This window comes from Anopheles maculipalpis, chromosome 3RL (genome assembly GCF_943734695.1).
Source record: "Anopheles maculipalpis chromosome 3RL, idAnoMacuDA_375_x, whole genome shotgun sequence".
Taxonomy (NCBI): Eukaryota; Metazoa; Arthropoda; class Insecta; order Diptera; family Culicidae; genus Anopheles; species Anopheles maculipalpis.
Genome location: NC_064872.1, coordinates 57975731 through 57988646, shown reverse-complemented (window position 1 = coordinate 57988646; position 12916 = coordinate 57975731). Strand labels below are relative to the sequence as shown.

The window sequence follows — 12916 nt, the reverse complement described above, 5'->3', positions numbered from 1 at the left end:
CGGGTATAGACGATCAGAACTCGTAAAAAAATCGAACATTCGTAATACAGTGGGCAAGTCCCTCTGTGTTGCGCTAACCATCGGTCTGAGCAGTAGACATATTTGCAATTCATACTGTACGTATCTGAGCAATAGATATAAACTCAAAATGCATGCTTAGAAACAATATTATTGCTTAATGCTCTCTATACAATGTGTCATCTTCGAACATTATGTTGAAAAATGATTTAATCATGTCAAATTATCATTTTTAAAAGTATTCTTAACTTTAGCCTAATGCCACATGTTTTAAAAGCTTTGTAAAATTAGTAACATCGTGTACAAAATTTATTCCCTTTTCCAGCTCACTCCAACACCAGTCAGCTGCATTACGTATGAGGTAACACCTGTCGCAGCACCGCTCGTTGCTCAACCTACAGTACTGACCGCTTCCAACGTATCAGCCACACCGGTGGCCACTGGTGGAGCGACCGTTCAAACGATCACCAGCGTAGATGAGTTGATTACTAGCTACAATAAAGCTACTTCCATTCCGTTAATAAGTACGGTGCCTGGTGCTGGATTGGAGCTGACAACTGTAACACCTGACCATACCAGCTGCGGTAGCAATATTGGTGCCACCGGTAACCAGCATCATCATTACACCCTCGGTGGCGATGATGAAGCAGCATCATCATCATGCATGGTGGTAGCTGAAACGGGGAATCGTAATTTTGGCAAAACGAATAGCAACCCCGTTCAGGATGTGAGTGTGGGCAGAAAACAGGATAAGGACGCCACGAATACTACTCGAAGATCCGGAGCAATCATTCGTACTTTGAGTGATCTTCAGGCTGTTTCAGGGAGTGATACTCGATCTACGGGTGCATTAAGTGCTGGTACTGAAATGCTTAGTACCATAGAAACGATCGGCACGTGTGTGGATTTAGATGCAAACGTGGCAAAGACCAGCAGTGATTACGGCAGTATTAGTTGTATTCATAGTGAATGTGTTATATCTTGTGCCAATGCAATCGCGAATCAGCAACACCACCCGTCTGGAGGTGAGAGTGCTCATGGCAACAACGCCTCGGCAAAGACCAAAGGACAACGGATAGGGCAACTGGCGGGCGGTAGCGGATCCATCGCTCCAATTCTTGGACGTACTGATGGTAAGTGAGGTTGTATTGTTTTATTGAATAATATAAGTAAGAGGTAGAGTATTTGGAAAAAAGGTTTTCGATGACGTTAGTGGATATTAGCAAACTAATGTTTCAATTTATTATTTTCAAACAATTTTAATATTAATGCAGGTTAGAAACCGAATTCACTTTCAAAAAGGGTCAACTCAATTGTTCTAATTTCACAAAAACCTGTGTTTTGCACAAATCAAGAGCGTATAGTAAGCAAAACCTTAATTAATGATGCCAATTCATTTAATTCTACATTTTTTTCGGCTGATCATCGTTACCAAAAATCAATTGCAATAGTTTTACCATTTGGCCCTTTTGGTTCCCTTAATGCAATAATATCAGGTCATGCAAGGCAAAGAATGGCTTACAAGACTTATTTATACACATATTGGAATACATAGTCATTGCCATATGGATGATGGCCGTATAATGGCATGCCATTTCTGGTTCTCATCACAGTTTTTAAACATATTTAATGGATGTAGTACGGTCTTCCGCTCGACAGCCGATACGAGGCATAATTACCAGTACTGCAACTAAAACTTGGAAATGTCCTGGTAGTAGAATGCTTGTATAAAGAAAGCCTACCTGCTTCGTCTGTTTACTTTCAAACTTCAAACCGAAAATGGCCATACGACTACAAAAAAAACCTTAAGCCCTTACTTAGAAGCTGCTTAGAAGGCACACTTTTTCCACTCTTGCAGCAAATCAAATGCTTATTGGGTCCACTGACAAGCAAAACGTCAAGCGTCTCGCACGAAATGCTGCTTGGGAAAATGGGCCGAACAAAAGGCAACTGTCAGTTCGTTCACAGCCTTATCGTTAATTGGGTACTTTGCTCGGACGGTGCCGTGCGCGACGAGTGTGTTTTGGAAGTTTCTCCATCGAATTTCAGTACGCTGAAAAGACAATAATCGGTTAGTACAGTTAGAAATAGCGATTGTGTGCATCAACGTTTGATCGGTTGTAATGGTGGCCGTACGCGCATTACACGTACTTCGCGAAACAAGTGTGGAAAAGGGTGTATAGTGTTGGTAGAAGGGGGTAAGGGTGAATGGGGGGAAAGCAATTGCACTGCCTTTGCCACGATTGAGCTGCAATTGCAACGGGTAGCCATAACCAGAACCAAAGTCACACCGTCTTGTACCACACAATCTAGGCAGAGCTAGGCAGCCGATGAGAGCGAGACAGACAGTACACAGTGGTGAGTGCGCGCGTGTACGTAACTGTGTGCGTGATGATGGTAGTGGTTGCTGGCAAATACGAATCTTGCTGATATCCGGTGGAGGAAATACGGTTGCTTTCAACTCAGAAAACCAAAGCGAATGGGGGGGAAAATAAACCCATTTCAGTTTGTTTTATTTCGATTATTAGTGCAGTAAGAGAAAAATTGCGAAGTTCGCTCGGTGAAAATTTTCCACATGGCTTACTGCGTCATGTCAAAAAAAAAATGGGAATCAATCTTAAGCAAGCTAGGTTTTTAAGTTTTTCCTTGAACCAAAATGGAGACAAATTAGTAACATGTTAAAATCGTGCTTGAAACAATTATCATCTCAGTGTGTGGCGCTCGAGAATTGTTTCGTGCGGAAAACGAAATCCGGTCCCATATATCGCTCGCTCGGGGTAGAGACACACCACAGTGTAGCAACGGTGCATGATAGTTTTACGGATGTGTGCGTGTGCTTCTGTGGCTGAACCACATCGAGACGGTGTGTGAGATTGCTACGAATGGTACAGTTCTCACTCCTCACACGGACGGTGCGCGAGTGAGTTTGCTCTTTCTTCGTGGCGGTTTTGGCGACCATGGATGGGAGCTTTTGTCGTGGCAGCAGCAACCCGATTATGCAGTGTTGAATTTTTGGTGCGATTTACGTTATTTTTTACAAACACACACAAATACAAAACCCGTGCGGAAGTGCGTTGTCTCGTGAGCAGGTTGTGAAAAGTTCAGCTGGAACTATATTTGAAACAGGATGTGACGGTGATGATGATGGTATCTGGTGGTGGATATGGTGGTGATATGCACAAGTGTTGGGCCTACCGTTGGAAGGAGGGAAAAAGAGAAATCTGTCTCGATGTGTGCCATTGTGGGTGCGAAAAGAAGAGAGCAAGCGTGTTCGGGGTGGTGGTTCGGCGGCGAAAAGTGTAATGGTGTTGGATAGTAGTGAATCTAGTGTGCATTATCGAGCCATCGTAGTACACACAGAGAGATACAGTTTGCACAAGACAAAGCAGACAGAAAAGAAAGATCGTTCATCTCTCAACCCGCAACAAAGTTATCAAAAAATCAAAAAAAAAAGAAAGCAAAAGCTTGTATTGATTACTTCAGTAGATATTGGAAAAGAATGAAGAATTTTGTCGTTTCGTCTAAATTTATCTTGCACACACACACCTCGTGTGCGATCATAAAAAAGAAGGTGGACAGAAAATGCTTCTCCCATAGCAGCAACACACACACATACATACTCATTCTCACTCAGTGCGAGACGAAATGAATTAGAAATTTTCACCCAATTTTCGATACACCAAAAAGGGAATGTAGGATTTTTCACTAGACGAGGTGCATGTTTGTGTGCGTTTGTTAGAAAGGGAGAAAAAATAGATGCCCGTAATAGGATTTCATGTGCTGGGTTCGCATAATAACTGTGGGGCGGCAATTTATGTGCACAATTCGCTGCTGCTAACTCCGAGTGAATAAGCGTCAGTGTGTGTTTTCTCATTCTACACAAACTCCATTTAAAATAGTATTAATAGAGAGCTTTTTACTACATTTTACTTTCATATATGGTCAGCTAATTCGCATGCATGCAATTGTGCAGGTGTGTGCGTGTGTGCTTACTTTAGCACTGTTCTCACACTCGCCTCGCCATCAACAGCTGTAGCTGTGGTTGTGTGAGTTGAACGAACGATGGAGAGTGAGAGAGAGAGAGAAAATTCTGGTTTGCAAAAGCGCACCGTATATACTGTTCTCAACCTGATTTCCTCAACCACACAACCCGTGTTTTCCACGTCGGAATGAAGCAGTGTGCACTGTAGTCCGATGAGGTGGTGTGGTGGGCCAGTGTGTCACGTTGCTGGTCTACTATTGTGTGAGTGATGGTCCTCCAACCCTTCACCTACCACCGCGTGTGTATATGTGGCACGAGGAGAAACTGTGTGCACACACACGCTATCGGAACGATTCTTGAAAGCCGATTGCTTTACGTTGATCGGTTTTTGATATCCTTAAAGAAGGGCTTGTTTTACTTTTTATACATTTAAAACCATCTAAAAACAGTTTTTGTTTCGTATTTTTTTATTTACATATTTTGATAGAGGTGTCGGTTTCTTCATACAGTAGTAACGAGCAGTGATCCGTTCATTCGTTATGAGGACCGATTATTTATCCAATCGCTTGGTATCGATAAGTCTGGGAGGCGATTCGATGGCCGGCATGACCTTTAGCAGGTCGTTAAACCACTAAAGAAGAGACAGAATTTTTTTCTAAAATGTAAATGTGCATCTAACGAAGACAATTTCGATGGGCACATGTTCTTATAGTAGCAAAGTTCAGAATAAGTTAAAACGTTACTCTTAACCTTGGTGTGTCGCGATGGGGTGGCGATATCGTTTAAAAAAGCCGGTAAAAAAGAATTAAACATACACGCACACACACGACACGAAAACATTCCCCCCATGTTGTTATATGAGCGATCCTTCCACTGTATATTAGCCTTCTGTGGGATAGTGTTGTAGTGGTTGAGAACGCCAGCAGCATGATGCAGACAATCCCACCTTCGGACGACTAGTGTACCATCGGGGTCGTATGCGTGTTTAATTTTGGGTGTGTGAGGGGAAGTTCATCGGTCACATCGGCCCGGGGGGGAAAAGTAGAAAAATGTTATCTAATAATATTTCTTTACAAACATTTTAACCAAATTGTGAAATTTCCATAAGCAATCCGTGTCACGTCAGGCATATTGTTGGATTAGTTTAGGTGTAGTACAAAGAGAGTGAAGGGGCGTAAATGGTCAAAATTTGTGGGTTCGCTTGTTGCTATTTCTATTGGCAAGTGTTCTTTTTTGTGTACCTTTATTCCTTCACTATGCATCAGCGGATAATATGATTGTTCTGTTTTGTCAAGCATGTACTTATGCTTGTGTAGGGATGATGCAATCGTTCTTTTTATATGATCATGCTCAAACAGTAGGTCTGTACAGGACGATGTATCCGATGGGACACTGTTCATCGATTCCTTATGTCAGTGGTCTAGGGATAAACCAGCTACAGTTACACTAGAAATTCAGTTATGTCAATCAATCCTTTTCCCAGTTAGAATATTAATCGATTAGAAATTCTGTATCGGCGAAACCCAAGACTGTATTCTGTATACAGATAGGGCCCAAGACTCAAGAGCAATAATAGAAATAATCTATTTTAAAGAATGTCTTTCATCTGGCCAAAAAGCTTTAAATTGTGATTAAGCATGGCTTGTGTAAGTTTGACTTCTACTATAAAAGTGTCTACTACGGGGCAGAAGGATTACTGTTTACGTTACTGGGTCATGCTTTAGTGATGGACATAATGCCCTTTTAGGCCCCGGCCACACACCACCGAAACAAAACGTCAAAGTGTAACGCTTCGTAACGCTTCTTTGACTATTTCGCTGTTCTGGTGGGTTTGACCGAAAGAATTAGACATTACACAAAAATTATTTCACCATAAAGTACAGAAATACGGTTAATAATATTAAAAAAAATGAAAAAAAAACCATTTTTTTAACCTCAACCAGAGAAAAGCGTTATTTACTGTCAAATTTGATGTTTCGTTTCTGTTTGTTTCGGTCGTGTGTGGCCCCGGCCTTAGGCGTAATCAATTGCGAAACGCTCCAAAATTTCCAGAATCGATTCCGGATAGTAGATTCTTGATTGGATCATGGTATTGGTTCTGGAATCGGAATTAGTTCGGTTCAAGGGATTGGAGTAAGTTCTAAGAAACGGTCGGTTCATTGTTTGTTTAGCTACCGATCTCGGTCGGTTAGTAGAACTTCATTAGAGGACTGTCCATGGAACAACATCATTATCATGTAAGCCTGCTCTTTTGAAGAACACATCGTCGTGACATGGTCCAGTCAAACAATAGATCTCCAGGAAACTCGATCCCTGGCTGCAGCTTGTAGGATATCGGCACCCGATCTCCGACCGGTCACCCTTTCACCTGATCCAGCCAACGAACTCGCTGTGCTCCCCGACGCCTCGTGCCGAACTGGGGATCGCTGACGAATATCTTCTTGGCGGGACATGAGTCCGGCATCCTCATAAAATGTCCCAGCCATCGTATCCTGCTGGTCTTTGCCACCGTCAGGATGTCCATGGAACAGAACCGATTATTTTGTAAATATAACTTGCCGTAAGATGGCGCTAAAAGCCTTTATCTTTAATCTTGGCTTTGGATACGAATCGGCCTGAGTGCCTAGCATAAAATGCTTAAGCAGTTATGGCAAAGGTGCTCTTTTGTGAACAACCGAGAAAAGAAACGAAAACGTAAACGAACTGAACGACACAACCAAAAACATTCGAACCAAATGCCATCCAAAAAGAACTATGAGCTAGGAACGAAATTTATGTGCCACGGTTTATGTGTTAAATAAATGTTTGTGAATTTTTGTTACAAGATCAGTTTTCTGTTCGCTATTAAAAAGAGAGCTGAGAACTGAAGGATGCTCCTCTTGTTGCAGGACACAACAGTCGTGCTAGATAGCGAACTGTTTTCCATCAGCTGCTGGAACAAAACAGAGTTTCACATCTAAGCGTCAGATAGGTGGGCAGGAGCACTAAAGTAAATCGACAATGTAGTGTAATGTGTCGTGCGAACCTCAAATAAAGAGTGATCTGCAGTAGAACACTTTCTTCTATTTTTGGTTCATCTGTCCAATGCAGGAACAAATTTGGAGGAAATACTTTAACCCGGCTTTTATAACTTTGGCTAGTAGTTCCACTTGGAATTACTAAGCAAAGGGGACCATTTTTTGCCATTTTCTAGTGGCATCAATCTCGATTCAATCACTACACTCAGCACCAAAAACTATCTTCATCATCATTTTATGGCAATGGGCGATGGGGACAGCGCTAGTGTGTGTTTTTGACTGATTGCAGACTGGGTGGTTTTATTTGTATTGTTTTTGTTTTCCCTGCCATCCCTGGGCTAAATGTCACGGTGTGTGCAGTATAAAGAAGACGTATGTGTGTGTGTGTTTATAAGAGAGTGAGAGAGAGCAAAACAAAACTCAGATAGTACGCTGAATGTATTATGTGTCTTCTTGCTCATTCTCTCTATCTCTCTCTCGCTCTGCACCGAGTGTGTGTGTGTGTGTGGCTGCCACTCTTTTTCTTGCTGTTAATTTTGTTCAATCATTATCCGACCCCTTGCTTGTTCGTTCGCCTTTCGGCCATATTGACTTGCAGGCTTCTGTCATTTTGGTTGTGTCCTCCGTTTTCCGGTTATTTTTTTACTACTGCTCCTCCAACAAACCCCCCTCGGAGTCGCTAGACATACCGTTGTTTTTTTAACTGCTTGTGTGGAGCGTTTGTTGAAGGTATGTGTGTTTGTATAGGGGCGAAGAAGTTTGCGCGTGTTGCCAAGTATGTATGCGAGTGTAAATCGCATCGTGTGCGCCACCGCACACATCGATACCAACGGCCAGCAGTTCAATTTTAACGAGTTCTTTTTTGACACATCGCTAACAGGAAAGTAGAAGAAGTAATGGGTTTTTGGTTTTAGTATAGGTGCATCTCGGGTTTTTTTTTTTGAGGTGGACAGAAAGCCAGTGTGTGTGGTGTGTGATGCGTTGCAAATAATTCGTCGTCGTGTTGTTCCGTCGAAGCAACCATCGATAAATGGTATGTTGGGTTTTTGTACCAGTGAGAACTGGAATCGGTGGTCGAACGTGGGTGCTCGCTGAAAAAGTGTTGTGAGTTTTGCTTTTGAAAGAGCCAAATGCCAAATTTTCCCCAAGAGTTGTGTTACATAAAATGATTTTTTCTCTTGCAAGAGCAGACTGTGGCCGAGGTAGGAACGACTGGCCACTCTACTCTATTGAGGAGAAAACATAGTGTTGGTTGATTAATGATGACCCCTTGCTTTCTTGCGCTTGACACGGACCGCACGACAGAGCATTCATTCACTAGCGTGAATTATCATTCGCAGCAATTTGGATGAATTAACCAATGGATGGAAGAATGGAAGAGATAGATCGTGGTGGTTCCCCCATATATATGCATGGAAGAATAGAGTTTTCGGACACCAAAATAGGGCAAATTAGACCCAGGAAATGGTAGGCACAAGACACACGGTTTTTAGGATACATTCTGTGAGTGTTTTGTGTGACAGTAGTGAAGCTATCGTAACACAAGCTCGTTATCAAGGGTTAGTGATAGTGAAAGCAGCAGGTTGTCAAAAAATGGCACCACAGCGGGGTGAGAAGCTGGAGATGGTTTTTTTGACGTTTATGTCTCACTATCCCTTCTAGCAAGTGCGTGAGAGAACTAACATGCAGTCATATCACCGTAGACACAGGCACGCATGCTAATAGAATAAGAGAAAAAGAGAAGGAGAGCGAGAGAGTATCGTAATATTATTGCAGTAGAGTAGTATTAGTAGTAATCTCTTGTTCGTCGGTCAACTCTTAAAGCACATTTTTCTTCTCCGGTCACCCAAATGAAGTGAGAAGTAATTGTACAAAATTTGCTACCTTCATTTGATCGTGTAAGTGTGCCGCATATCACATGAGTAGTTCGAAAATAGACGGAGACGGACAGAGTGCGCTTGTGGGCGCGTTCGTTTAGATGTGTGTATTATCGTTCTCGTTGCATGAAATCCACCCGTCCGGTTCGCAAAACGGTTAAGCTTAAGTGTGCGTGTGTCTTTAAATTGTAAGTCAAATTCGAAAATCCAAGTGTGCGCAAAACGAACAAAACACTTTTCCTTCGATAGATATACAGTAAGCCAAGCCAATACAGGTCGTAGTAAGCCAAGGTAAAGAAGCGCAGCAATAGACGTCTCCGCGAAAATATTGCCTCCAACGCTGTGTGTGTGTGTGTTTTGCCGGCTTTTTGTTCCTGGTGTGTGCGGGCCTAAGGGTTACCCATAGCGATAAAGTGTGAGTGAGCGCCTAGCGCTTTCTCTTTTCCCCCTTCTCACACGCACAAAAACACATACACACGAGTAAGCTGCTGATATCGTAACAGTGCGTAAGTGTGCGTGTATCACAGAACGGCACTGCTCAATCGCCGTGGTGTGTTGTTCAATTATTTGTTTCCGGTTCGCATTCGACGTTTGCGACGTTACCATTTGCCCCGGAGAATGGGTGGGGGTGCGTCCTAAACGTGGGGCACGTGGAGTGAAAGGCCAATCGGAATTGATCCACACATCGTTTTCCTGCGTTGCTGAGTCGACCCCCGACGGTCGGAAAGGTTATTTGACGAAAAGAAAAATTTTCATTCCACGCTGGGGAGGGAGGGGAGTCTATTTGTGGCCGCCGCCCCTGTCCCGCGGGTTTCTTTACACTGCTGTGTGCGTACACTCGTCGGGCAAGGAAGAATTCGATTCGATCAGAAAAAAATTGTGCAGTTTTCGATGGGTGCGATTGTGTGTGTCTAATGCCTAGTTGCGAAAAGTGAAACAGTGAAACGTGAATTAAATTTTCTTTTATTTTATTTTTATCTAAAGAAATTGAATTTTCCTACATTCGCCCTGTTTACTACGATTTGGTGGTGTGTTCATCATCGAGTGTATTCCCAGAGTGTGCTTTTTGTGTAGGTGTGTGTGTATACGTGTTATATGTGTATGAGTGTGTGCGTGTGTACTAAAAGTCGACGACGTTTTAGTAAGACACCCCGATCCGTTCACACGTGAGTGCAATTTGACGTGTTCACCGGTGTGTTTCTGGAATATGTACACGTGTGCCAAGACCTAAAGCTCACACATCGATTACATCCGGCTAGAGCGTGTGAAGAGGAAAGAGAGATATCTAGTGTGTGTGTGTATGTGCGAGAGTGAGTGCGACAGCTGAACGCACACAAAAAATCGTTCGAACGTTTTTCGAACAGGTTCGCGGTGGGCGAGTTCAATACTGCTCACACAGAGGCACGAGTCCAGCAAGAAGCTGCTCTGCCTTTTTTGCAGTTAGAAGCAGCAGTTGCAGAGCAATAGAGAACATAACCATACACACACAAAAGAAAAAAGACAAATTGGTGTTTGTTTTGTCTTTTGCGGTTTGTTGTTTTATGCGCCACACAGTGGACTCTCTCGCAAGAGTCCGGCACGGTTAATATTCGGGTGTGATCAGCGCGAGCGAAGTGACAAAATAGCGCTTGAACACACAGGAGTTTTGGCAGTGTGTGATCCCTGCCAAAGAAGCACCGATCGCCCGCAAACTGCTGGAGATACGTAGAACATTCACACTACTAAACACTTCCACAATAACGACGAACAACAACACGGAGCGACGGCGGCGCCTCTGACGGCGACCGTAAACTCGCCCGACCGTTGTCACCGGCCACATCCTTCCCGGGGTTGAAAGCAACAAAGCGAAACAAATCGCCCCCCCCGGCAAAGAAATATGGATACTGGTAAGAGGGCCCCCCCCAAGGACATTCTCTATTCTTTCATCTATCTACGATAAGTTAACATTTTTGTATTAATGCGATTATTACACGAGGGATTTTCCACTGGCATATTTTGCTGTCAAAACGGGTTTGACAGATACAGTATTGGACAAAATTAGTGCAACCAAGCAATCCAAATCATGAAACCCTACATTGAAGGTTAATAAGTCAAAAGTGATGTTTTGAAGTTGATTTAAACAGCACTTTTCGTGTTAATTATAATAAAAACTCTATTATATATATACATAACAATTCATGAAAAAAGTCAACGTTTTTCTTTTGTACAAAACAAGTGCAACTTCGCGTGTTGTTTGCCAAATTTAAATTGGCTTTTAATATTTCGTTGCAAATCCTTTGTTTTCAATTACAGCCTTGCATCTGCGATGCTTAGACCCAATCAAATGGTCAAGTGTTCTTGTGTCGAACACCTTTTCACGATCAATTCGCTGATTCACGATCTCCCACAGGTTCTCTATAGGGTTCAGATCTGGGAGATTGGGGCCAGTTCATCACCATGATTTCGTAATCCTTAAACTACTGTTTGATGACTTTGACGATGTGCTTGGGTTGGTTTTCTTCCATTTTAATCGCACATCTCACATCTTCCAGTAATTTCTGCACATCTCAGTCAGTATGAGATTTATCTGAGTATGAGAAGTCTTTTATTACGGTTTCTAAGTGAAATCAGAGGTTTCTTCGCAGGACGTCGAAAGAACAATCAGGCTTCATCGGCACGTCGTCTGATTGTCCGGTCCGAAACAGATAACTGCATATCAATTCGCACCATGAACGAAGATTTGAAAGCATCCTTTTTCATGCTTCGTACGATCATAGTGTCCTCTACCTCTATTTTCCACATAAATCTTGACATTCCACTCTTAACATCATCGTTTGTTTTCTTTCTTAGTGTCACTCCAAGGCTGTCAGGTATAATTTTCGTGTCTAGGAACAAAAATATAAAGAAAGCATCAGTACTAAACTTGCATCAATAATTATCAACGTGTATTTACCTTGTAATGTTACAATAATGCAAAAAACACGTTTTTCAGCAAACGAATCTTTTTCCAACGTAAAACAAAGTTCTTAAACGATGCTGGTAGAAATAACCAGCACAAAATGGTTTTTGTCCACAAAACACTGTCGCTGTAATATGTCAATTTGACAGTTGATAGCTGCAATAAACATGTAGCAAACATCCAGACTCCTAAACCGTCAACAGCAGTAACTGTCCGTCCCGTTTTCTATTTAATAAAAAATGAAATATGCTGATCTTTTTTATGATTTCTCTATTTGAGTTGTTTTGTCCAATACTGTACGTTGCAGCTCTATCGTTAATAGTAACTGAAACAAGCACGATCATGCCCAAAACCACTCCATAAGAGGGAAGATTGCTCTAATACCTACTCATATAGGTATCAAGAAATTCTATGAAATCGATGGAGTGAACAGTACTTTAATAGTAATATCTTGGGTTCTTTACATCATTCCAGTTATTGCTAATTTTCGTTGAAAATGTCTTAACTGGGTGCATGCATACAAAACAACACAAAGAGATAAAAGTTATGTACTTTGTCTAATACAGAACTCGCCCTTTTTAACTAAAGTTGAACAATTATCAGGTATAAAATTTTACGCGATAAGTTTAACGGTCGAACTGCACATAAAGCTCTTTATCGCCTAATTCGATGATACATCCTCTCAGGTTTAATGCACAGAGTTAATTGTTGTCGATGCTTGGATGGAGGTGCACGAGAGATACATTTTTGAAGTATGCAATATTTTTAACTCCGTTTCGTCTGTAGTGAGGACTGACTATTCAACTACGTGTTATCAGCAATTCTAGTAAGCCATACGATGGCTGACAGTGACTACCGAGTAGGTCGTTAAGCCAAGAATAAGACAGATTTTTAACTGTCAAAATAGTTCTTAATGCATTGCATTGCATTCCATCACGTACTAACCAGTTTCGTTGGTGACCATTTTGTAATCGTAGACGCCAGATATTATTCGAAAGAGTAATTTGGGCATTTTAAGTCCATTTCGTATTACATGGCTTTGTAACGTCGATTGACGCATCTTGCGATTGTCCTACTAACTTTG

The 12916-nt window shown here is 42.1% G+C and overlaps 2 protein-coding genes across 3 annotated transcripts in view; one reads left to right on the top strand and one right to left on the bottom strand.

Annotated features, from left to right (window-relative positions):
* The window catches only part of LOC126562266 (uncharacterized), a 472552-nt gene that overhangs the window by 221837 nt on the left and 237799 nt on the right, over positions 1 to 12916 (bottom strand). The gene's annotated exons all lie outside the window — the stretch shown is intronic.
* Positions 1 to 12916, top strand: part of LOC126561268 (la-related protein Larp4B) — a 42224-nt gene that overhangs the window by 2289 nt on the left and 27019 nt on the right. Inside the window, exon 2 of the mRNA XM_050217237.1 lies at positions 344 to 1151. Coding sequence (XP_050073194.1) covers positions 344 to 1151 — 808 coding nt within the window. The remainder of the gene's footprint in view (positions 1 to 343; positions 1152 to 12916) is intronic.